At 46.4% G+C, this 26385-nt stretch overlaps 1 protein-coding gene across 2 annotated transcripts in view; it reads left to right on the top strand.

The window, feature by feature from the left end:
* Positions 1-26385, top strand: part of Plod2 (procollagen-lysine,2-oxoglutarate 5-dioxygenase 2) — a 59695-nt gene that overhangs the window by 21750 nt on the left and 11560 nt on the right. For both annotated transcript variants that reach the window (XM_070005584.1, XM_070005583.1), the window contains exons 4-12: positions 3278-3441; positions 6494-6606; positions 15008-15071; positions 16010-16107; positions 18487-18588; positions 21480-21605; positions 22047-22168; positions 22969-23073; positions 25886-26011. In XM_070005584.1, coding sequence (XP_069861685.1) covers positions 3278-3441; positions 6494-6606; positions 15008-15071; positions 16010-16107; positions 18487-18588; positions 21480-21605; positions 22047-22168; positions 22969-23073; positions 25886-26011 — 1020 coding nt within the window. The remainder of the gene's footprint in view (positions 1-3277; positions 3442-6493; positions 6607-15007; positions 15072-16009; positions 16108-18486; positions 18589-21479; positions 21606-22046; positions 22169-22968; positions 23074-25885; positions 26012-26385) is intronic.

The raw sequence follows: 26385 nt of genomic DNA, 5'->3' as shown, positions 1-26385 counted from the left end.
CATGAAGCCCTGGGTTCGATTCCTCAGTACCACATACACAGAAAAAGCTGGAAGTGTCCCTGTGGCTCAAATGGTAGAGTGCTAGCCTTGAGCAAAAGCAGCTCAGGGACAGTGCCTGGGCCTTGAAGCTGACCAAAAAAAAAAAAAAAAAAAAAGTAGATTAAAAACTACAGCCTGGCTAGTCGCCAGTGGCTCACGCCTGTAATCCTAGCACCTCTGAGGGTCACGGTTCAAAGCCGGCCTATGCAGGACAATCTGCGAGACTCTTATCTCCAATAAACCACCAGAAAACCGGAAGTGGTAGCTTGCCTTCAGCTGAGAGCTGAGGGACAGTGCCCAGACCCAGAGTTCAATCCACCACCACCATCAACAACAACAAAACAACAAAAAACTACAGCCTGACATAACCAAGTGATAGAATCAAAAGTGGCTGACTGAGCGTAATTGCAGCAGATCATGCGTGTCTGGTACCGTGTGGCGATCGTGTGGATGTGCCTAGTTTGTCTTGCATGCAGTTGCTCTGTCTGACTGTGGTGTAGGTGCCACCAGGCTGTGGTGGCTGGCAGGAGGGAGTGTGGGCCGGATTTCTGGGAAGGACTTCCCTGCCTTGCTTTGTCTCTCTGCTGGATCCATCCCGTAATAAATGGGTGGGTTTGAAGGAAGTCTCACGTCTCCCATCTAACAAAGATTTGCACACTAATCCTAGGTCAGACCTGTTTCAGAGATTTTATTATAATTGAATCTGGGATGTCACAAGTGGGTGATTTCAAATGGTGACTGTGTGTGCGCGTGCATGTGTGTGCACGTGCATGTGTCTAGCAGATTCCAGTGATGAAGAAGAAAGCTTTGGATTGGAGAGGAAGAATAAATGATGTCAGGGAAGATGTCCATTGCTTCCTTTCCCGGCTCCCCGTAGCTTTGTACCTTGACGAGATGTGGTATGAGTCATTCATTCCTTCACTCATTTGTTCAACACACATCCGATGGTTACTGACCGTCTCGCAAATTCAAGACTGATGGGAGGGACAGACGGACACAGGCCTGGAGATATGGATGCAGGGAGGCTCAGGCCCTCTTCCCGTGAGGACTGGGGAACAGACGCATGGTAGAGGCTGGGGGGAAGAGAGCAGAGGGTGCTGAGAGGAAGGAGAGCTGTTTCCCAGAAGTGCGGCTGAGGGGAGGGTTTGCAGAGGCGCTGGATTTGGACGTGGTCCTGGGAGGAGGACCGGTCAGGCCCAGTTGGAAAAACAGCGGCGTTGGCCCGAGGGGAGGGGAGGGGAGGGGTGATAAATCAAGTCATCCCACTTGGCTTCAGAGCGAGGTCTTTCACGGGAGGTTATTAATACACTGCCCATTCATTGGGCTTTTATTCTACAAGCCAGGGACAGGCCCACCCCTGGCCTGTTGCTGTAAGATGCTCTGTGCCCGGCTCTGCTCATTTGTGTACGCACCTGTGACTGGTTTCAAACCACAGTGGCCCTACTGAGTCACACCAGATGGCCTGTCTCCTGGAAGAGGCCAGGGCAAACATTGGTCTTCCGCCACTCTGGTGCCTCCTTGCAAGCAGTCTGAAGACTCTGCCCAGGAGTTGGCTCCAGAGAAGTTCGTGGAACCTATTTAAAACTTCTCAAGAGGCAAGAAAGTGTGTCTACGTAAAAATGATCCCCCCCCCCCACCGCCCAACTAAGATAGCTACTGAAAAAAAAACGAAACTTCACAAGGTCTCTGAAAATAATTCTCATAGGTTCTGGAGACAGTTCACACCCAAAGAGCACCGCCAGGCTTTCCTGAGCAGCTCCAACGCTCTTCAGTGGAGATGCCACCCAGGCCTCACAGCGGTCTCCACCAGCCCATCAAACACTTCACAAGTGTTTTCCTTCCTGTGTCCTCGGTGTCTGTGGCCCCAGCAACCACACAGACACCAGACAGAGATTTCACCCGGCTTTCCATGAAATCTTCCGCCAAGTCCTACTGCTGGCCTCGGACGAACCAGTTGAGCATCCACACAGTTCCTCCCCCAGAGCGCTAGGGGACGCTCTTGAGACCGGCGGAAGAGCCGCCTCTCCCCAGCTGCAGAAGCCATGTGGGCTCTCTGCGGTTCTTGTTGCTGCAGAAAGGACCAGAACAGCTCTAGAGCTCTAGCTGGGTGGGTCTTTTCACGGGGTTCAGCCCTTCGGCCTCACGTCTGCCGATCCAGTCACCCACTAACGCTGGACTCAGTTCCTCAGCCCCAGTATGAATTCATTATTCGAATTAGTCGTCGGGAGGGAAAGGCTGGTGTTCAAACGGGGCTGAGGAAATGAGTTGCACGAAGAAGACAAATAGAAACTTGTTGGGTTTCTCAGAAGTCAGATTCATTCAGTTTTGCTTTTTTGGTGCTTGGAAAATTGGTCTGAGGTTTCAGAATGGTTTTACACATATTTAAAGTTTACTTTGAAACACATGTGTCTCTGGCTAAAAATACATTTCTAGAATTGAATCGGTAAAAAACTCGAAACTTCTCGATTCAAAACAGCCTCTCCTTTAAAATAGTGGTCTCTGTTTTGCTCACGCTGTTGAATGTTTGCAGTGAGACAGGTGTTGCTGCTAATTTTTGATTTAGTTTTTATAATTATTTCATGGCCCGTATTTCTAACATTTCACGACATAGTTTTGACATTTTATCTCAGAAGTAAGTGGTTATGGAAAATAAAATTAGGAATCCCATGGCAAAAAATCTTTCCTTTGGAATTCATTGGCTAATGTATAGCGAACACTCAAATCCATTACAATTCCTATAACGTAAGTTGGGTGGGGGGAGTTTTTTTGCTATGCTCTGAATAAATAGTTGGCAATAATCGTGTGTGTGTGTGTGTGTGTGTGTGTGTGTGTGTGTGTGTGTGTGTGTGTGTGTGTGTGTGTGTGTGTGTGTGTGTGTGTGTGTGTGTGTGTGTGTGTGTGTGTGTGTGCGCCAGTCCTGGAGTTTGAGCTCAGGCTCTGGGGCTGTCCCTGAGCTTTTCCACTCAGCACTAGTATCTCTACCACTTGAGCCACACCTCCACTTCTGGCTTTTTGGTGGTTCATTGGAGATAAGAGTCTCATAGACTTTCCTGCCTGGGCTGGCTTTGAACTGAGATCCTCAGATCTTACTGTCTCCTGAGTAGCTCGGATGACAGGCGTGAGCTACTTGTGCCCGTTTTAGATTCTGATATGTATCTGAGATCTCTTTTCCTGGTTTGTGTGCCTAAATTTTTGGGTATTTGAAATTTTGGGTTTTTTTTTCCCCTCTGTCAAACAGTTTTGATGTCATATTTGCCGGTGGCCCCGAGGAAGTGCTCAAGAAGTTCCAAAAGTCCAACCACAAAATCGTCTTCGCGGCCGATGGAATTCTGTGGCCGGACAAGAGACTGTCAGACAAGTACCCCGTGGTGCACATCGGGAAGCGGTACCTCAACGCCGGAGGTGGGTTCCGTGCTCATGCCCGCCTGGCAAAGCATACACGTGCGCGGAGCAACTTTTGTTTTTTTTTTTTTTTTTGTCGGTCGTGGGGCTTGAACTCTGGGCCTGGGCGCTGTCCCTCAGCTCTTCAGCTCAAGGCGAGCGCTCTACCACTTGAGCTACAGCGCCACTTCCGGTTTTCTGGTGGTTTATTGGAGATAGGAGTCTCACGGTCTCTCCTGCCCGGGCTGGCTTTGAACCGCGATCCTCAGATCTCAGCCTCCTGAGTAGCTAGGATTACAGGCGAGAGCCACCAGCGCCCGGCCGCAACTTTTGTTTTTAAGTAACAGTTGTTCATGAAGTTGTCAATACTTAGCTTCGCAAGGCCCGCACCCCGCCGCTCTGAGCCGCAGCTCCGCCTCTGACTTTTTTTCTTTTGGTAGTTAATTGGAGATGAGAATCTCATGGACTTTCCCACCCTGGCTGATTTTTGAATCTGCATCCTCAGATGGCGGCTCTCCTGGGTAGCTAGGGTGACAGGTGCGAAGGCACCGGTGCCCGGCCAAAGAAAGTCTTACTTTCAATCTGTAATGAAGCCATTTTCCAGAACCCGTGCCCTGGCAATCGCGCATGACATCAGGAATCCAACTCCACAGTCTCTCTGGAAACTCGCAGCATGGATGCTGGATTCCAAGTGGTAGAGCTGAAGAGCTCAGGGACAGCACTCAGGACCCTCAGAGTTCAAGCCCCATGACCGACCAAAAACAACAAAAAAAAGTGTATCCATGTTCATGTGCTCAGCTTGGCTGTGTCCCTGTGTTTCCTGCACAGCTGGGATTCTAGGCATGACTCTCAGTGCCCAGCTTGGTTATGAGATGCAGTCAGACTTTTTCTGCCCAGGCTGTCTGGGGACCACACTCCTGCCTGATCTCTTCCTTCCCGAGTGGCTGGGATTTCAGGTGTGAGCTGCGCACCAGGCCCAGCTCTAGAAAGCTGATTTTTCAAGAGAATGTGGCATTCACATCTAGGGTAGGTTTTTCTTTATTAGTTTTCCTTCCCAGACCTGATATATAAATATAGTGACATCGCATTGTCTTAGTTCATCTAGATAGTGGCGTGTCCGCTCAGATAGCTGAAGTCCACGTCCCTCACAGCGCTAGGGAACCAGCAGAACCTGGGCAGGCCACTGCTGTGGTGAGCCAGTGGGAGAGCGTGATGCGTGTGCCCCAGCATCGTGCGTGCCCCTGCAGCGTAGGCTACGGGAATTCTCTGAGATGATTTAGAGACATGTTGGAAAACGTGAGTCTGTCCAAGTGGATGGGTGCCATATTAAGAACGACTGAAGGAGTTATGAATTACTTTTTTAAAAAGCCACGATTTGGTTTTTATTAGAAAAATGTAAATGATGTGGTATGGTATTCTGTACTATGAGGATGCACGTCATTGCTTTTTATTGATTTAGTGACTATTTGGTTTAATGAAAAGGATAAAGTGTTAGGTAAAAAATGTAACCTAAAGGGTTGGGGAGGGGGCTGGGAAGTTGGCTCAGTGGGAGAGTGTTTGCCTTGCATGCATGAGGCCCTGGGTTCGATTCCTCAGCACCACATAAGCAAAAGAAAAAAGCCAGAAGTGGCGCTGTGGCTCAAGTGGTAGAGCGCTAGCCTTGAGCTGAAGAGCTGAGGGACAGCGTCCAGGCCCAGAGTTCAGGACCCATGACCGGCAAAAACAACAACAAAAACAAAGCAAAACAAAACAAAACAAAGGGTTGGGGGGAAATGGTGGAGAATGAAGGAAGGGGTGATACTGGCTAAGAAGCACCGTGCTTGTAACCTGACTTAAGGAATTGTAACCCCTCTTCTACCACTGCTTAATAATAGACAGACAGACATACAGACAGATAGAATTTACATATAGAAACAAAAAGGGTAAGAGCAAACATGATTATTGAAAGCCAGTCATATAAACCACTGGAAAGTGCCGTGGGTTACTACTTAACCATATTTTGTCGAGATGACTATTCTGGGTATGAAAGATGGTCTTTTAGTATGGGAGGGTTTCTTAAACTTGTGGAGAAGGCAAGAGGAGCCCAGGTGAATGGCTTCTGTCACGTTTTCGTTTCTGTCTGGTTTGCTCAGGATGGCAAGTCCTATTCCCCAGCCTGTTTCCTTCCCTCCCTTCGTTCCTCTGAGGAAACCTGAAGCGTGAAGGTTACAGAGGGAAAATGAGGTTTCCCGTCGGCGGTCCGGGGACCCGGGGCCTCTCTGTATACGCCGCGTTCCCGGCGGAACACAGTGGCTTGGCCGCGCTCCTGACATGCCGGGGCCGGGGCTGGCAGAGCCGGCCCTGTCGCTCTGTTTTTCTAGACAGACGCTCTTGGCAGGTCAGGCTCTTGGCCTGGGAGGCCGAGCGGAGCGAGCCAACTTGAGATTTCCTTTTACAGACTATGACACACAAATCCAAGCCAGAAAAGGGTTTATTTAGCAGGCGCGGTCATGGAAAAAAAAAATGCCCTCAAATGTCTTGGGTATAAAATGTCTTTGAGATTTTTTTTTTTTGTCCTCATTGACAAATCCAACATTCCTGTGATCGCTGCTGGCGCTGAGATGAAAGGTGGCCTCTCCCAGAGATGCCTTCAAACGAGCCTTTGCGAAGGCCCAGAGGACGGTCTTCTGTCTGACTCCGTTCTCTCCCTCCCGGCCAGCCATTTTCCCCTGGCAGCCTTGAAGGAAAATCACAGTTCCCCACTGTGTGTCAGCTCGCTTTTGGAATGCATCTGTTTTTTAAAAAAGGAGTCTGGGTATTTCCTTTTGCCGTTGGTAGTCACCCTTATTTCTCTTGGAGCAGCTATCTGATATGTGTGGGATACATATCTATATGACCTATTAACACGTCCATGTGTGTGTGTGTGTGTGTGTGTGTGTGTGTGTGTGCCAAGGATACTTGGTGGCATTCCTTTGGGGGTGAGCTGCGAAGGTCTGAGCTGTTGCAGCGTGGGTCAGCTGCTGGGTGGAATTCTGTGGGCGCGGGTGTGTTGGTCCGTGGGTGCTGACTCGTGTGCTGTCTCCGTGCCTGGCAGGGTTCATGGGCTACGCTCCGTACGTTAGCCGCATGGTGGAGTACTGGAGCCTGCAGGACAATGACGATGACCAGCTCTTCTACACCAAGCTGTACATTGACGCTGGGAAAAGGGTAGGTGGAGGCTTGTGCCCGCCCGACTGCCCGCCCTCCATCCCTCCCGGCAGCCAGGCCATTGGCCCTCTGAAACTTGTCTGGATCTGAGGTCTCTACAGAGTTGCATGGAGCAGGTGTTGACATGGCGTGGGAGGAGAAGGGACACCCCTCCCCTCCCCCGCACCCTCTTCCCCTGTCTATCTGTCTGGAGCTGGGTTAGGCCCCGCAGCATATTCTTGCAGCCTGGAGGTTTTTTTTTTTTTTTTTTTTTTTTTTTTTTTTTTTTTTTTTTTTTTTTAATTTTTTTTATTGTAGAGATACTATACAGAGGGTTACAGTTACATGAGTGAGGTAATGAGTACACTTCCACTTCCTCTTGAACATTGTTACCCCCTCCATTGTTTTCCCCCTACCATCCCCTCCCTCCCTCCCTTCCCCAAGGTTCTTTTTTTTTTTCTTTTTTTTGATCGTGATTAAGTGATTACTTAATTTCCGGAAATTCACAGTATTGTGGAATAATGATGCTCATTTAAAGTCACAAGTTCATTCTAACTTTCCTGGAGCAAATTGTCTATCACAGACTATAATATATAACGGTGCTCATATGTTATATACCATATATGTGATCAGCAGCATGGGGATATTTAGTAGTGGTTCAACCAGATGAGTGGGAGTTCTTTGTTTCTTAAGTCCTGTTAGTTTTGTCATATCACCTAACATTTTGGATTCATCATCCACTTATCAGGGAGACCATGTACTGTTTGTCTCTTCGTTCTTGGCTTACCTCGCTCAACATGATTCCTTCTAGCTCCATCCATTTCCCTGCAAATGCCATTATTTTGTCATTTCTAATGGCTGCATAATATTCCATTGTGTATAGATACCACAATTTTTGGATCCATTCATCTGTGGTGGGGCATCTAGGTTGTTTCCATATCCTAGCTATTGCGAACAGTGCTGCAGTAAACATGGAGGTGCATGTGTCCTTGTATATTGGTTCCTGTTGTTCAGGGTAGATGCCTAGAAGTGGTATGACTGGGTCGTAAGGGAGGTCAATCTTTAGCTTTCTAAGGACCCTCCAGACTGCTTTCCAAAGTGGTTGTATGAGTGTACATTCCCACCAGCAGTGTAATAGCGTTCCTCGTTCTCCACATCCCCTCCAGCATTTGTCGTTGGCTGATTTGTGGATGTGGGACATTCTGACTGGGGTAAGGTGGTATCTCAGGGTTGTCTTTATTTGCATTTCCTTCACCACCAGGGATGATGAACATTTCCTCATGTGTTTCTTTGCCATTTTTATTTCTTCATTTGAGAAGTCCCTCTTTAGTTCCCTTGCCCATTTAGTAATTGGTGTGTTGGGTTTGGGAGGGATTAGTTTCTTGAGTTCCCTGTATATACAGGATGTTAACCCCTTGTCTGATATATTGCTGGTAAATATTTTTTCCCAATTAGTTGGTTGTCTTTCTAGCTTGGTTGCGATAGCTTTATCTGTGCAGAAGCTTTTTATTTTAAGGTAGTCCCATTTGTCGAGTCTCTCTCCAATTTGTTGTGACCCTGGGACTCTGTTCAGGAAGTTCCTTCCTGTGCCTATTAGTTCAAGTGTCTCTCCTACTCTGTCCTGCAGTAGTTTCAGAGATTCAGGTTTAATGTTAAGGTCTTTAATCCATTTTGAGTTGATGTTGGTGCATGGTGATAGGCTGGGGTCCACTTTTAGTTTTCTGCATGTGGCTGCCCAGTTTTCCCAGCACCAGCGGTTGAAGAGGCTGTGTTTCTTCCATTGTATGTCTTTGGCTCCTTTGTCAAATATCAGCTGGCTGTAGGCCTGTGGATTTATTTCTGGATCTTCTATTCTGTTCCATTGGTCTTCGGGTCTGTTTTTGTGCCAGTACCATGCTGTCTTTGTTATTATAGCTCTGTAGTAGAGTTTGAAGTTCGGCATGGATAGCCCTCCCATATTGTCTTTATCCCCTAGAATTGTTTTGGCTATTCTAGGTCTTTTGTTGTTCCATATGAATTTTTGGACTGTTTTCTGTATTTCAGTGATGTACGTCATTGGGATTTTAATAGGAATTGCGTTGAATTTGTATATTAGTTTTGGAAGTATTACCATCTTTACTATATTAAGTCGGCCTATCCAGGAGCATGGGAGGTCTTTCCATTTCCTAGTGTCTTCTGCAATTTCTTTCTTTAACTTTTTATAGTTCTCATTAAATAGTTCTTTTACATCTTTGGTTAGGTTAATTCCTAAATATTTTATTTTTCGGGAGGTTATTGTGAATGGGGTTGCTCCCTTTATTTCCCTCTCTTCCTGTACATTATCAGTGTATAGGAAGGCAACTGATTTTTGTGGGTTTATTTTGTATCCTGCTATTTTGCCAAAGTGATTTATGATTTCTAAGAGTTTGGGGATGGAGTTTTTGGGATCGTGGAGGTATAGTATCATGTCGTCTGCAAAAAGGGATAGTTTAACTTCTTCTTTTCCTATGAGGATCCCTTTAATGTCTTTTTCTTGCCTTATTGCCCTGGCTAAGGGTTCTAGGACTATATTGAAGAGGAGTGGAGACAGTGGGCATCCTTGCCTTGTTCCTGATTTTAGGAGAATTGGTTGTAGCTTTTCCCCATTAAGTATAATATTGGCTATTGGTCTGTCATAAATGGCTTTTATTGTTTTTAGAAATGTTCCTTCTATTCCTATTTTCTCCAGAGCTTTTAGCATGAATGAATGTTGAATTTTGTCAAAGGCCTTTTCTGCATCTGTAGCGATAATCATGTGATTCTTGACCTTGGCTCTGTTGATATGTTGGATTACATTTATTGACTTACGTATGTTAAACCATCCCTGTGTCTCTGGGATGAAGCCTACCTGGTCATAGTGAATTATTTTTTTTATGTGTTTCTGGATTCTGTTAGCTAGAATCTTGTTAAGGATCTTTGCATCTGTGTTCATCAAGGAGATTGGCCTGTAATTCTCCTTTTTGGTTGGGTCTTTGCCTGGTTTGGGGATGAGTGTGATATTGGCTTCGTAGAATGAGTTTGGGATAGCTCCTTCCTTCTCTGTTTCTCTGAAGAGCTTGAGGAGTATGGGTATTAGTTCTTGTTTAAAGGTCTTATAGAATTCTGCTGTGAATCCATCTGGTCCTGGGCTTTTTTTTGTTGGAAGACTTTTGATAGCTTCCTGTATCTCATTATAGGATATTGGCTTATTTAATTGGTTAACTTCTTCTTTGCTCAGTTTGGGCAACTTGTATTTCTCTAAAAATGCATCCATTTCTGCCCGATTTTCTTCCTTTAGAGAGTATAGCTTTTGAAAGTAGTCTGTTAGAATTGTTTGGATATCTTGGGTACGTGTGGTGATGTTTCCCGTGGCATCCCTAATCCTATTAATATGGGTTTCCTCTCTTCTTTTTTTAATTAATCTAGCCAATGGGCCATCAATTTTGTTTATTTTTTCAAAGAACCAGCTTTTTGTTTGGTTTATTTTGGTTATGGTTTTCTGATTTTCTAATTGGTTAATCTCTGCTTTTAATTTGGTTATCTGGCTTCTTCTAGTAGCTTTAGGTTCCATTTTTTCCTGTTTTTCTAGCTGTTTTAATTGCAACGTGAGATTATTTACTTGGTCTGTCTCCATTCTCTTGATGTGGGCACTGAGGGCAATAAATTTGCCCCTCAGGACTGCTTTTGCTGTGTCCCACAAGTTTCTTTGTGAGGTGTTTTCATTTTCATTGAGTTGTAGGAAATGCTTTATTTCTTCTCTGATCTCTTCTGTTATCCAGGCATTGTTAAGAAGTGTGCTGTTCAATTTCCATGTATTGGAGAAATTTCTGCGGTATGCTTTGTTATTGAGAGCTAGCTTGATTCCACTGTGGTCAGATAGGATACAGGGGATTATGTCGATCCCTTTGTATTTGCTTAAGTTCCTTGCATGAACTATGATATGGTCTATTTTGGAGAAAGTTCCATGAGCTGCTGAGAAGAATGTGTACTGTGTTGTTTTAGGGTGAAATACTCGGTAGATGTCAGTTAATTCCGCTTGCAGTATGGCCTCTCTTAATTCGGTAGCTTCTTTGCCAATCCTCTGGTTGGTAGACCTGTCCTTTGGTGAGAGTGGTGTGTTAAAGTCTCCTAGTATTATCGTATTGGGATCTATTTTATTCTGTAAGTTTGAGAGCATTTGTTTGACATATCTGGGTGCACCAATATTTGGGGCATATAAGTTGATGATGGTTATATCCTCCTCTTGGATTGTTCCCTTTATTAATATGTAGTGTCCGTCCTTGTCTTTCTGTACTGATTTTAATGAAAAGTTTATTTTGTCAGATATCAGGATAGCTACACCTGCTTTCTTACTGGGGGCGTTTGATTGGTAGATCCTTTTCCACCCCTTCACTCTGAGTTTGTTTGTATGTTTGGCTGAGAGGTGGGTCTCCTGAAGGCAACAGATGGATGGGTCTTGTTTTCTTATCCAGTCCTCAGTTCGTTTTCTTTTAATTGGCGAATTCAGCCCATTTATATTAAGAGAAAGTATAGAGAGATGCATTGTTGTCCCTGCCATTCCGTTTTCCTAAGTTTTTCTTTTTTCCTTTCCTCCTGTGCTTGCTCAGTTAGACTTTGAGTAATGCCTGTTTGGGGCAGGCCCCAGTTCCTGGCTGCTTTCTTCAGGTTGTGTCCCCCCTCTTAGAATTCTTTGTAATGCTGGCTTAATGTTTATGAATTCATTTAGTTTTTCTTTGCTATTAAAAGTTTTCAGTTCTCCATCAAATGTGAATGCTAGCTTTGCCGGGTAGATCAGTCTGGGTTGGCAGTTATTGGCTCTCAGGGCTCGTATGGTGCTTTCCCAGGCTTTTCTTGCATTCATTGTTTGTGTGGAGAGATCTGCAGTAATTCTTATTTTTTTCCCATTGTAGTATAGCTCCTTCTTCATTTTTGCTGCATGCAGGATTGTTTCCTTATTATTCAGATCTATCATTTTTACTATAATGTGTCTAGAAGTGTTTCTCCTGGGGTCTTGCTTGTTGGGTGTTCGATAAGCTTTTGTGATGTAGTTAAGATGGTCGTTTTTGAGGTGGGGAAAATTTTCATTGATTATCTTGTTAAATAGGTGTTGCATTCCCTTGCTCTGGAATTCCTCACCTTCGTCCACTCCAATTATGCGAAGGTTAAATTTTTTAGCATTATCTGCTTGCTCTTGAATATCCCTTTGGTTTAATTTGAGTAATTTTTCCATATCTGTCACTTTTTGGTCCAGTTGGTGTATTCTGTCTTCTGTATCTGACACTCGACCTTCCATTTCATTTACTCTGTTGACAGTGGCTTCTATTGTGGTTTGCATGGAGGAAATGGATCCCTTTATGGATTCAATGTTGGTTCTCAGAGTACTGATCTCACCTCTCAATGAGGTATGCATTACCTCTAATTTGGCGTTTATCTCACTTCTTATTGAGGTTTGTGCAGCTTCTATTTTTGCATGCATCTCTTGTTTGATACCCTGTATCTCTTTGGATAGTTCATCCTTGTGCTCTTTCAATTTCTGATAAATTTCTCGCTTTATTTCTTGAGTCATTGCCTCCAGCAACCCTTGGAAGTAGCCTTTGTCTTCCATTCCTGCTTTGCTCCCACTGGGGCTCTCCCCTGTGTGGCTGCTGGCTTTTGGGGTGAGCTTGCTGTCCTGGGTGGTAGTAAACCTTGTGATTTTTCTCTGTGATTTTCGCATGGAGGTTCAGGAGACTGCTCTTCAATTTTGTTTTGGTGTGTCTGTCTTTGCTTGGTTGCTGATTCTGTATTGGTAGAGAGAGTCTGTGCCTGATCTGGGTTCTGTTGGGAGCCTATTTCCAGCTGCTATTCTGACTTACTTAGGATTCTCAGCTCTCTGCTGTAGATTGCTGACAGTTCCCGCCTTTGGAAGGGTTGAGCAGCCTAGACTGCTTGTGTTTGCTCCTACGGGTGCTCTTGTGAAGAACAGATGCTCTGGATGCACTCTCCCAAATGCTGGAGTCTGCTATGGGCTCCTGATGTGTTTTTGTTTATTTGTTTTGGGCTGGTTGTGGGCTTGAACTCTAGGTTTGGGTGCTGTCCCTCAGCTTTTTCAGCTCAAGGCTGGCACCCTACCGTTTGAGCCACAGCACCACTTCTGACCCTTTTTGCTTTTGTGATGCTGAGGAATCAGATGCAGGGCCTCATACATCCAAGACTATCACTCTATTGCTGAGCCGCCTTAACAGTCTGAGCTCCTGCTTACTATCAGGTGCTGGCAGCCTGTGTTGCCCAATTCCCAGTCTAGGGTATATGGGTGGAGTTTTGGTGGGGTTTGGGCTTCTCTTGTCCTGGGCCTCCAGGTCTTTTGTTGTCACAGGCGTGCTTCCCGGGGGAGTGTTGTTTCCTGGTTTTCTCCCCTCTGTTGAGGCGTATGCTCAGCTTTTTACTTCAATTGGGAGGAGTTGGTTGTGTTGTTCAGGCGCCGGATCCCCGGGCTTGGTTCCGGCCCCAGCCTGGAGCGCGCTTGTTAGGCCTGTGCTGATGTGTATACCCCCTAGGTTATACAGCCTGGGGGACACAGTTCAAATTTCTTCTACTGTTGGTAGTCTTGACCCAGGGGCGCTGTTCCTGGCTTGGGCATTTAAGCTCCCTTCCAGGGGTGCTCTTGCTCTAGCCTGGCCAGCTGAGTGTGCTCCACGGGCTGGTGGAGCTCTCAAACAGTTCCCAGTTTTAGTGGGTCCTGTGGTCCGGGTGCTGGGGTAGGGAGTCTAGGTCAGGGTCTGGGGATTCCCTCCAGCTCTGGTCTCCCTTGAGGGATACACTTCCCCTGTGGGGTACTCACCCTGGAGCTGGTTGTTTCTGTGTGGTGTAGGTCGTCAGTTGTTGTTGCAATCCGGGCTGGGTTGGGCGGTGGTGGCTCTGTGTGATTCTTTTCTGTCTCTGCCTCTGTCGAAGCTGTTGGGTCAAGAGTGTCCACGCTCAGGCAGCTTCTTCTCGGTACCTCTGGGGCCCAAGTGACCCCGCCGGGTTGTTGCGATCGTGATCGGGCGGGCGGGTGGTCTGCAGACAGGACCCTTTGTCGCGCCGAGCCGCTTTGGCGGGATGGAACCTCTCTGCTCGGGTGGAGAGTGCTGGATCGTTGCGATCGCGATCAGGCGGGCCGGGTGGTCTGCCGCAGGTCCTTTTGTCACTCTGCTGATGCCGAGCGGCTTTGGCGGGATGGAGCCTCTCTGCTCGGGTGGAGAGTGAGGGGTGGGGGTGGGATCCTCGTGGAGACTCCCGGCTGGTAGGTTTCTCTGTTCCTGGCGATCTGCTGTTCTGCAAACCAGTACCTGATGTTCTGAAAGTGGCCCCCTGTGTCTCTGCTGTTTCTCTGGGGCTCCCACAGCCCCCGCCGGGCCGGCTGGCCGGCGGCTTGGCGCGCTGCCGCGCGGCCAGTAAAAGTTGGGGGAGGGGTCTTCGCTTTTTTCTGTTTTGAAATTCTTTTCCTCTTTCTTTTTTGTTATTCTCCGCCTCTGGTTTTTCTCTGAGTGTTCGTCTTTTTGTTGTTGTCGGTCTCTTGGGGAGATTAAGCGTTGGAACTCGAACTCTCTTTTTGGTTGGAGAGAGCTGTGGCGTTTCCCTACTGCCCCGTCGCCATCTTGGTCCCCCCTCCAGCCTGGAGGTTTTAAAGACACGGTCAAGTCCCAAGCGCTAGAAAATGATTTCCCTGAGATTTTTTGGAACGTAGAGCTTTTCGTTTATGAAGGCATGAAGCGTCAGAAATGACACCCTTTTTTTTTTAATGTTACATCTGAAAGGACCTGAAAATAAGGCCAGCGGGAAGACCCTTTGTTTCCCTTTTTAAAGAAATGAGCACACGTTAATAGTAGGAGTAGTCTCACTGTGGTAAATGCATAGGTGTTTACAGTGTGTATCCATGTACATATTCACAGATTCATGACGGATAGAGGATAGATAAATGATGGCTGGTAGATGGTGGTTAGAGGATAGACATAGAAAGAACACAGATGGTAGGTGATAGATGGCAGGCACGTTAGAAGATAGATGGTGATAGCAGACGATGATAGAGGATGATGGATGGATGGAGGTAGGTAGGTAGACAGACAGACAGACAGATAGATAGATAGATAGATAGATAGATAGATAGATAGATAGATAGATAGATAGATAGATAGATAGATAGATAGATGAAAACCACCAAATGTTTGGCAGAGGGAGGAGGGGAGGGAGGAGGGCTGAGTTTCCTCAGGAGACAGCCCTTTCGTGTTAAAGTTGCCTGCGTTGTTGCTGAGGAAGGGGTCTGCCCTGTGTCCGGTGCGCTAGGAGCCGGGGTTCGAGGCCTCCCGCCCGCGTCCAGGAGGCGGAGAAAATGGAATTGCGTTTGGGGAATGTTTTTATCCGTATGTTTAATAATTTCTGTAATGCAGCCTCCATTCCTTTCTAGGAAGCCCTCAACATCACATTGGACCACAAATGCAAAATCTTCCAGACCCTAAACGGAGCTGTAGGTATGCAGGCTGCTCAGATGAGCAGTGACCTTCCAGTGACCTTCTCCTTATCAGACCCCATTTGGGTGGCAAGAGCTACAGCGTGCAGTGTATGCGTTATAACTGTTCAAGAGCTACAGTGTGGGGCTGGGAAGGTGGCTCAGTGGTAGAGCGCTTGCCTTGCATGCATGAGGCCCTGGGTTTGATTCCTCAGCACCACATAAGCAAAAAGAAAAAAGCCAGAAATGGCGCTTTGGCTCAAGTGGAAGAGTGCTAGCCTTGAGCTGAAGAGCTGAGGGATAGCGACCAGGCCCAGAATTCAGGACCCACAACCGGACCCCCCCCCCAAAAAAAAAAAAGAGCTACAGTGTGCAGTGTATGCGTTGTAACCGTTCAAGCATACTAGACAGACTGAGCTCGGTGTATTTCACCCCGTTCAATTAAAAATTTCTTCCTGACACTAGTGTTGACAGATGCTTCCGAACCTGGTAACTTACAACTAGATAATCTCATTATTTTCTGGGGGATGATGGGTATGCATTTTCCTTAATCGCCCATCCTTCTGTTAAATTCTGGGCAATTGGGAACTCCCTAAGAGAATTAAAGTAGCCTCTTGTGACTCAGGAACTATACAGGTAGGTGAGAAAAAGGGAGAGGGAGAGAGGGACAGGAAGGAAGGGAGGGAGGAGAGAGAGAGAACACATAACACAGTGTGTGTGTGTGTGTGTGTGTAAACCGCCCTGGTGGATTTAGGCGAGGGGGATTTAGGTGATGTGTTTAGGTGGGGCAGTGCCGGTGTCTGCTCTAGAACCTTCCGCCTTGAGCAGGCTGAGCTCCATGGTTGTCCGGGCACCGGGAGCCCTGTATCTCTGGGGGATTTTTGTGACTACACAGAAGCACTTGAGCAGACGGACCTCGGTTCCACCATGACCAAAACTTGTTTTCTCTTCTGAACCCAGATGAAGTGGTTTTGAAATTTGAGAATGGCAAGACACGAGTCAAAAACACGTTCTACGAAACGCTGCCGGTGGTGATCAACGGGAACGGCCCCACTAGCGTGAGTCCCCGCCCCCCCTTCCCTGCCCGCCCCCCCAGAACGCGAGCCTCAGGGTGCTGGCCCCATGCCCCCGCACATGGCCTTGTCTCTTTATGTATGTAATTATTCTCTCATATTTTGAACGTCTTTGAACCGGTTTTGTTTTGGTGTGAACCATCAGCCATCTTTTCCACGATCCATCACCTGGTTTTGTGTGAATGACACGCTGAAGAGATTTCCACGCCAGAATGCTGTGATTCACAGCTCAGTGTCAGTTACTTAGCGGGAAGGAAGGAAAAAAGGAGAGAAGGAAGGAAAGGAGGGAGGGAGGGAAGGAGACAGGGACAGAAAAGGGAGAGAGGGGGCTGGGAAGGTGGCTCAGTGGTAGAGTGCTTGCCTTGCATGCAGGAGGCCCTGGGTTCTATTCTTCAGCACCACATAAGCAAAAAAAAAAAAAAAAAAGCTGGAGGTGGCGCTGTGGCTCAAGTGGTAGAGCGCTCGCCTGGAGCTGAAGAGCTGAGGGACAGCGCCCAGGCCCAGAGTTCAGGCCCCATGACTGGACCAAAAAAAAAAAAAGAAAAGGGAGAGAGGAAGGAAGAAAAGGAAGGGAAGGGAGAGAGAAGGAAGGAAAAAAGGAAAGAAGAGGAGGAGTGAAGGAAGAAGGAAGGGAGGACGTGTGGGAAGAGGGAAGACAAGGAGCAGGGAGAGAGGCAGGAAGGTGTGAAGACAGGTCGACGAGGAAAGTGTTTGTCTGGAAGCTTCTTTGCCAGTGGAGATGACCCAGGGCTTGGAAACACGTCGGTGTAATGGAGGCACTCCACCCTGGGGCCGGTAGGAAACGCCCTGAAACAGTGACCTAACTACATCCACAGCCCCAGGTTGAATGAGGAAAACAGCCACTGGGCCCCATGGCTCACGCCTGTCATCCTAGCTACTCAGGAGGCTGAGATCTGAGGATCGCGGTTCAAAGCCAGCCTGGGCAGGAAAGTCCGTGAGACTCTGATCTCCAATAAACCACTCAGAAAACTGGAAGTGGTGCTGTGGCTCAAGTGGTAGAGTGCTCGCCTTGAGCTGAAGAGCTGAGGGACAGCGCCCAGGCCGAGTTCAAGCCCCATGACGGACAAAAAAACAAAGACCAAAAAAACCCCAAAACAGCTGTTGACGGGGTGGCTGTGTGGGGAGAGACCCCGGGAATGGCTCCCCACAAAGGTGCAGCGGGAGCCCTCCCCGATATCTCCGAAGCAGAACGTGTTAAGCAATGCCAGGGACTGGAAAGATCTAAAGATGGAGAGTGATACCTTTTTGTACTTGACCTCTCAGAGCTGTTGATCACTTGCTCGTTCCCGGACGGGATTGCAGTGTGCCGATGAATAATGCATGGTAAACGCATTAAGTTTTTATGAGATGGCAGAGACGGAAAATGTGTGCAGGTCTGTTGGCCTTTCCAGGCGATGAGGATGTTAACTATGGTCAGGACCCAGAGGAGATCGACTTCCTCTAAAACATTCTTTGCACCAGGTGCCGGTGGCCTGTTATCCTAGCTACTCAGGAGGTTGAGGGTTGAGATTCGAAGCCAGCCTGGGCACAAAAGTCCATGGGACTCTTACCTCCACTAAACCACCAGAAAACTAGAAGTGGCGCTGTGGCTCAAAATAGTAGCATGCTAGCCTTGAGCGAAAAAGTTCGGGAACAGTGAGCGTCTAGGTCCTGAATTCAAGTCCTGTGACTGACCAAAAGGGGAAAAAAAAAATCTTTCCTGTGATACATTAAACTGTGCATTCCATGCTTATATTTTCCTTTTTTGGGGGACGGGGAGGGGCTGGTTAATTGGAGCTAAGAGTCTCAGGGACTTTGCTGCCAAGGCTGGCTGTCAGACCTTGATCCTCAGATCTCAGCCTCTTCAGCCTGGCGAGTTCCTCACTTCTAATGGCCTAGTTTCCAGGAAGAGCTTGGTGCCTGTTTGTTTTGGTGATACAGTTGGCCCAGCACTCAGTCTGTTCAGTCACATGTTGGTGAATGGTGTCATTGTCGCATCTAGAGTCTGTGCCTTAGAAGACATTTTTCTCCCTACTGCTTTACTCTTCCCGTGGCTCATCTTGGCGGGGGTAGGATGGGCCACTCGCTTATTTAGAAGGGTGTGTGTTGGGTTTGTCAAATAGTCTTTCTCAGTATTATTCATTGTGGAGCACACGTTTTGGCATTTCTACCTGCAGCTCATCCTTCTCAACAAGCCAGGCTTCTGAAGAAACACTGTTCAAGGCTCCCCTCCAGGTGACACTTAGAATCCCCGAGGATGTGTACGCGTGCCAAAACGTGCCCCGAAGGGGTGTCAGGAGTTCATCCAATGCCAATATGCTGGTGACAAGGACTAACATTGCTCTGACTCCGCTCCTCTTCCAGATTCTCCTGAATTACTTTGGGAACTACGTGCCCAACTCCTGGACGCAGGACAGCGGCTGCACCGTCTGTGACTTGGACACCGTCGATCTGTCTGCGGCGGACGTGAGTGGAATTGATCCTGTGTGGGCGATTCACGGGTGGGGTACGAAGACCTCAGCGTTCCCGCTTTGTGTAGTAGATACATCGGTTTATAACTCGAAAACCCAGTGGTTCCGAAAACTGCCGGCTTTGTGTGTTTCCAGAGCTGTTTATAAAGGGAAAAAAGTGAACCCCACAAAAACCGCGCTGCTCGCATTTAGTCGCCGAGGGTGCTGGGGTGTTGTGGGGTTACTTCGGTCTCTTGGTTCGGTCAAGGCAGGGCGGAAATGGTACAGCGCTCCACCGTCCGCTGGAGGATGTCTAGTGCTACCTGTTCATCTGAGGATGTAGTCGATGGTAGTGTGGAGTTGTGTATGTAGGAAAGGCTCTGGGTGTGTCAGGTGCTCAGGGAGCTGAATGCCAGCGGTCTCTGCTCAGTTGGCCGAAGAGAGCTCTTGAAGTACTCAGGCGGATGACTGGCTCAGTCAAGGGCACGCAGGTATTGATTATTGGAGTAGGATTGAGGAGGTGGGGAATATAACCAGCATCCTGACAAGCACTCCTTGCTGAGTGCCTTGTGTGCGCCACAAACCACGCACACCGATGTGTGATGTGTCTACATGCATTAACATACATACTCACAGGTGTATAACATAGCTACACATACCTAATACATCCACACAGCCACCTCTCCTATAGCTGTACATATGCAGTATAGCCACGTGTACACATGTACTGTACCAACACCTACACATGTAATATACCTACACACAGGCACGTAACGTCTACACACATGTATGTAATGTATCTGCACATGCACATGCAATATGTCTACACATCTGCATGCAATGTGACATCTATACACAGACATGTGATCTATACCTGTACACACATCATATATGTCTGTAAGTAGATGATTACATATGCATTAGCATATCTATATATATAGTACATATATAAATAGGTAATGTATATCTATACATGTATATGTAATGCATATCCTTATAAGAGATCTAATGTAAACCTAGACATACTTGTGTAATATATCTATACATTCATATGTAATACATATGTAACAACATGTACATGTACTATGTATATATAATATATATGTAATATAATATGTACATGTATTATGTAATACATATGTAATGTAATATGTACATGTAACGTATATGTAATATATACCTATACATGGATATACGGTCTCTCCCTGTACACTCACATATGATATCTATACCTGGGTGTGTACTATAGGCATATGTGATACATATCTCTACATAGACAGTTCTGGCTGTAGTGTATCATTAGTGCTTCAAAGGTAAAAGCAGTAGAGGTATTTCTTATTCATTCACTTGTTTGTGGTACCTTGTTCTGTCACCCATCACGGCAGTTTTAGAAATCCTCCTTTGCCCCGTTTTTCCCTGCTGCTTGCTCTGGAAGCAGTACGTCTGAGCATGTGGAGGCTAAGGAGCATGTGGAGGCTAAGGAGTGGTTTTTTTGTTTTTGTCAGTCGTGGGGCTTGAACTCTGGGCCTGGGCGCTGTCCCTCAGCTCTTCGGCTCAAGGCCAGCGCTCTACCACTTGAGCCACAGCGCCACTTCCGGCCTTTTCCACTTCTGTGGTGCTGAGGAATCGAACCCAGGGCCTCACGCACTCTACCACGAAGCCACCTTCCCAGCTCCTGAGGAGTGGTTTTGCCGTGACGGCAGAGTTTCACCCTGGGTTTATGGATTACCTGCAGCATGTCCAACTAGGAGAAGCCGTGCAGTCATTCTGGGAGATAATTCTGGAAGCTTCCGGGTACAGTTCCCCGCCCTGTGGCTCCTGGCTCCGGCCTTTTGTGTTCCTCCAGGGTTCCACCGGGAAGGAGGGGCAGCAGCAGCTTGCCCTTGCTCAGCCAGGGCTTCTGGATGGAGCCCCAGGTTACTTGAAAGTTAGGCTTCCTGGCCAGCCTCTCACATAACAAGCAGAATGTTTCCTCTGCGGAAGGGCGCCAGGCTGTTTCTGAATGGAGAGGTTGGGGAGCGCATCTTGATCTGTTTTGCAGAGAGGAATGCTGTCCTTGGCTGGGAAGATGCCCCTGCTTCATCTGCTGGTGCTTTTTTTTTCTTTTTAGACATGTTCTACAAAGGTGGGGCAGTGTAGGCAGTTGTAAACATTCAAAGGTTTTTTTCTTTTTTGTTTTCACTTAGGAATAAATCACTTGATTCTTAAGCTGCTTTGTCTACAGCCTGTCGAAACGTGGTAGAAAGGGAACAGCTCTTTCCTAAACGCACAGTGAAATTTCTGGGCTTTATGTATTTAGAAGCCTGGTGGAAGAAAGCTGTTCAATGTCCTCTTTCTCCTTTTCTTCCTCTTCTTCTCCTCCGTTTCTCCTCCTCTTCCTCTCCTGTTCTTCCTCTTCCTCCATCTCCTCTCCTCTTTCTCTTCTTCCCCTCCTGCTCTTCCTCTTCCTCCTCCTCCATTTTTCCTCCTCCACAGCCTCTCTTCTCTCTTCTCCTTTTTGTGGTGCTGGAGATCTAACTCAGGTCTCTCTCCATCGAGGCCTGGGCTCTCATTGAGGGCTGGGTAGAGCAGAGACCTCACCCTAACACCCTGCTTTCTCAGATGCTGTTTTCAAAATAGGGCTCTAATTGTTGTTGTTTGCTTTGAGGGCTATCAATGGAAACCCTGACTGGAGGCTAGGCTGGTCTTTACAGAACCTGCATACAATAGAGTAGGCTCTTTTCCCTGTTAAGCCTGAGGCAACAACAAGAAAGGCGGTAATGAAATCCCCTTGACAGTGGCCTAACTCCACTGTTGAGGAGCTGAAGTTCTAGTATTCTTCCCTGCGGTACTGATTAAGATCTTAACAGGATTTAAGAGGGAAGGGCACACAAAGGATGACCCCCATTGTGTCTGTTCTGAAACAAGGTGTTGCCGAATGTGACCTTAGGCGTTTTTATTGAGCAACCAACGCCTTTCCTACCTCGATTCCTGGACCTGTTGTTGACGCTGGATTACCCCAAAGAAGCACTGAAGCTCTTCATTCATAACAAAGTAAGCTGTTCCAGGGGACAGCTCCTTGGGGTCTTTTGGGTGGGAGGAACTGCTACTTGTGTTTAAAAAAAAAAAAAGCCCACCGCCTAAATTCAGCATATGGTATTCAGAGTCATTTTCCCCTTTGAGTTCGGAATACACACACAAGCACACACACACACACACACACACAAATAAAAACACAAGCATATCTACCAAGAACCCCCTGTAGAAGTAGGTTGTAAATGCTTTTGAGGTATCTTCTGTTTTAAGTATTGATCGCACACATCTCAGAGTCCGCGTGTGCTTTCAGGCGGTAACGGGTTGAGCATGCTCTCTCTCCTTTCTGTAAGGGAAGGAGCGTGTGACTCGTGGAATGCCCAGGCTGGGACGGGAAGCCCTCTCCCATCTCCTCATCCTGTCTTTTCTCTAACATGTAGTGTTTTTTGTTCTGCGTTACAGGAAGTGTATCATGAGAAGGAGATCAAGGTGTTTTATGATAAAGCTAAACATGAGATCGGCACCATAAAAATAGTAGGGCCAGAAGAAAAATTAAGCCAAGCGGAAGCCAGAAACATGGGAATGTATGTTTGAATACACTTATACTGAATGAGTCGTTAAATGTTGCTTCTAGAAGAAACTTCAAGGAGGGGAAGAAATCAAATCTTTTTGTCTCTCAAATGAGTATATTAAATTGGGGAGTTGACTGTTTGCTCTGTGTGTGTGTGTGTGTGTGTGTGTGTGTGTGTGTGTGCGTGCGTGTGTGTGCAAGAGCAGTGAATAATTAATCATTAATTTTTCCTGTCTGGGGCCGGTTTGATGGTGTGTCCGCAAGGCAGACACTATTCCCAAAAACCAGACCCTACAGGGCCCCTCGGAAGCAGGCAGTGGAGAAGAACTTCTCTTAGAAAGAATGCAGTGCAGACCAGGTTTAAGAACTACTGGTATGCCAAGTATTCACATAACATCTCCACAAATCCCTCAAAACTGAGTCGTTGGAGACTCAAGATTCCATCCCGTGAAATGTGCATGCACGCAGAAGATGTATATTTGTGTAAAATGGTTCAGAAAAGAAGGTGTGCACTGGGATAAGTTACTCTTCACTCTGAGATCACTGCATGCTGAACTGCACACCACCATGGCGAGCAGATGTTTTTATGCGCTAAAAGACGTAAAACAGCTTAACACACACTCCACATACTGGCCCCCTGATTTTAGCGAACATCTGTGTCTGTTCGTTGATGGTTTTGGAATTTGGGACATTTATTTTGATGGAAAAAGCCTTAGGGAAGCCTTAGGTGATATGCCAGTTTTATGTTAATTTTTTCAAACAAGAGATGTTTATTTTAAGTAATTCTTTATCATTTTTTCTTCCTATGGCCAGGGATTTCTGTCGCCAAGATGAAAAGTGCAATTACTACTTTAGTGTGGATGCCGACGTGGTTTTGACCAATCCAAGGACTCTCAAAATCTTGATTGAGCAAAACAGGTAATAAGACTTGATAGCAGTTGATTTTATTGAGATAACAATTTATCCAATATATCCACATCTCTGTGGATATATTCTGTCTGTGCAAATGGAGTTATTTTCTACAGCTTATACGCTTCCATTTCTAATAAATTCCTTTTTATTCAATAAATTACTTTTCATTAAAGTAATAAAGTATACTTTTATTAAAGTTACTTTTTAAATAGATCACTTTTCATGAATAAACCTCGTGATAAGGAATAGTTACTGTTCATTAAAGTCACACACGTGTGTCTGTGATATTCCATTTGACTTACTCTTTTCTACTTAACGCTAGATAGAATTTCCCTATCTGAGACTAGGGAAATGTACAATTGTTTTATTCTCAGGTGACACAGTGAATGTAGGATTTCCTAACACGTAAGGCCTATGAGTTCCTACAGAGAGAGTTGTAGTTTTTACAATCTGAAGGGAAAATAAGAATCCAGAGGTCACATTCCACAGCCAGAGTGGCAATTTCACCTACTCTTAACTTGATGGTCCCTGGTACTTCCTGCTTTCACTGTAATGGATTGATTGAGAATGGCACCTGTCTGTCCCGCTAACAATGATGTTCCTCTCTGTTTGTGAATCCCGCTGCTGCCTTGCTGCTCCTGATGGCTCCTCTCCTCGGAGTGAGTACCCTCCCAAGCGCATTCCATGAACCATTGTTCCTCACAGCAGACAGTGAATGCTGGGATAACGGTTTTTACTGGGCTAAGGGAAGTGCGTAGGAGATCTGTTTGGCCACATTCCCTCCGGTTACATGTCCCTGGGGGGCTGCCAGTTTGAAAACTTAGTTTTCCTTCTAAATCTCAGGCTTTGCAAGATCTGTCCACACCTGCATGTCACGGTCTCTCTACGCATGCGTGCGTATCTGTTTGCGTTAACCATCTACAGATTTCAAGCAGTTTTCCACAGCATATCAAAAAGGATTTGGTTGTTTGGCAAGGATGAGCCAGTGGAGTACTCTAGGAATTACTGAGTAAAGGGCAGCTTGCAACTCCAGGAGAATTCAGTAGTACTTTCTCGAATGTATTTCACTGAGGTGCAATCATTTGCAGTGCATAACATATTTAGGTGTTTTTATAACATGTTGGTGGGTACATAATAGTTAATTTATTGGGCTAATTAGTGAATTCATACCAGGTGATTAAAATAGACTATCCCTAATACCGATCTAATGTTTAAATCTTTGGGAAATAAAGTTTCCTTCACAATGAATTCAGCTTGTTGGGTCCTGAGTTCTTGAAAGTTCCGTGGCTCACTGCCGTTTGTTGAAGTCCTGGGTTCATGCACTTGCTACATTTTTGCTTCTGACCGAAGTCTGTCGTTTCCATAAGAACTCTGCCCATAGCAAAAGGTGGCGAATATGGAAGACTGAAGTCACGGACAGGGAATTACTATCTATGTGCGTTAATAATGCCTCTGCGGGCACTAATTCAAATACACAACAAGGCAGGTCGGCTTCCTCTTCGCTTACTACTGGTGTGACATGTTACATAGATGGATAAATTGTAAGCAGTAGTTTATTTTGTGCATAGCCTGGTGGCAGGCGGGTACAAACCCAACACAGCTTCAGGGCTTCTTCCTGCTTTCAACAAGCTGGTAAGACAGCCTGGAACAGGGAGGGAGGGAAGAGGAGTAGGAGAAAGAAAAGGGAGGGAGGGAGGGACAGCTGGAGGGAGGGAGGAGTGAAGAAAGGAAAGAAGGAACGAGGAAGGAAAGGAAGGAAGGAAGGGAAAAAATAAAGAGGATCAAACCGTTTCCTTTTATAACAAGCTTTGCCTGAGTTAAGGACCTTAGTCCATTTTTCTTGTTGTTGGTTAGTTTTCGTTGTTGTTTTTTAGTACTGGACTCAGGGCCCAAGCACTGTCCCTGAGCATTTTTGCTCAAGGCTAGCACTCTACCACTTGACCATAGCTCTACTTCTGGCTTTTTGGTGGTTCATTGAAATAAGAATCTCATGATTTTCCCACCCCTGGAGCTGATGTTGAACCTTGGTCTTCAGGTCTTAGCCTCCTGAATAGCTAGGTTGACAGGCGTGAGACACCTTTCCAGATTGGCTCTTGATACTGGGACCCCTGTCCTAATCCGTTTCCAGTCTTACCTCCACACACCAACACACCGTACCAACACAAGCACACTTACCCTTCAACCTGGAGTTTTGTTAGGGTGAGGGTCATTCATGTTTTCTAAAGCAATTACCTTCTATTTTATTTTCTGAAATAAAGGAGCATAGAAGTTCAGTATTGTCAGGGCAAACTTACTGTAACCACAATCCATTTTAAGAGACATTAAAAAAAAAACACCCCACAAAACAGAAACATACTTTAAAGTGATTTGGAATTTGGTTACAGGGAATGTGGCCTATTGACAAATGTCTCAGCTCATCTCTACTTGTTTTATTGCTTCAGCGGATATTTATTGGGTGCTTTGATTCTCCTCTTGTTTTTGCCAATGACTATGAAAATACTGGATACCATTTAATAGGATTTCCAAACTATGTAGGTAAAATTTAGATGTAATAAAGGATTGGGTGGCTTCATTTTCTTGGCTGTAACTAAAGTTTTGTGTTAAAATCATTTTAGTGTTTTCAACAACTTTTCTCTCTGTGTTGGTTGAAATTTTTCTTTTATCAAAAAAAAACAAACAAACAAACAACCAAACACCTTTTTGGGTTCCTTACATTTCTGTGAAGTGAACTGTACTGTGTTATGTGTCATTCGAAGCCCAGACCCGTAACCGGTGGTGAGTTATGAATCTCTGACGCCGTGCGTTTCTCTGTCTTTAGGAAGATCGTCGCTCCTCTGGTCACCAGGCACGGGAAGCTGTGGTCTAACTTCTGGGGCGCCCTGAGTCCTGACGGGTACTACGCCCGTTCTGAGGACTACGTGGACATCGTGCAAGGCAAGAGAGTGTGAGTGACGCGCCGTTCTGTCTTCTGGTGCCGAGTGCGGTCAGCCACCCGTCCATGCTGGCTGGCGCTCCCCGGCCTGTGCTTCATGTCGAAGGCAAGCCACGCGGATCGTGCGTTGTGGGCCACCTGAGGTCACGAAGTTCTAGGGAAAACTAAGCTATAAAAAGAAAAAACAAGTTTCAGAAACCTCAAGGGACATCGTGAGAGATGAGGCGTGATCACGCCACAGACAGGCCATATGACAGCAGGTTGGACGGTGGAAAGTTGGGCACGGGCGTGTGGCGGCTGTGGGACCCGCCATGACGACGAATGAGTATATCTTGGTTTTTGGACTTCATGCATCAAGAGGCCACACAGAGAACCAGAGCATGGCT

The sequence above is a fragment of the Dipodomys merriami genome, unplaced genomic scaffold (assembly GCF_024711535.1).
Source record: "Dipodomys merriami isolate MVZ:Mamm:240054 unplaced genomic scaffold, mDipMer1.0.p SCAF_68, whole genome shotgun sequence".
NCBI classification, from domain to species: domain Eukaryota; kingdom Metazoa; phylum Chordata; class Mammalia; order Rodentia; family Heteromyidae; genus Dipodomys; species Dipodomys merriami.
Note: the sequence above shows the minus strand (reverse complement) of the source record. Positions and strands in the feature narration are given on the sequence as shown.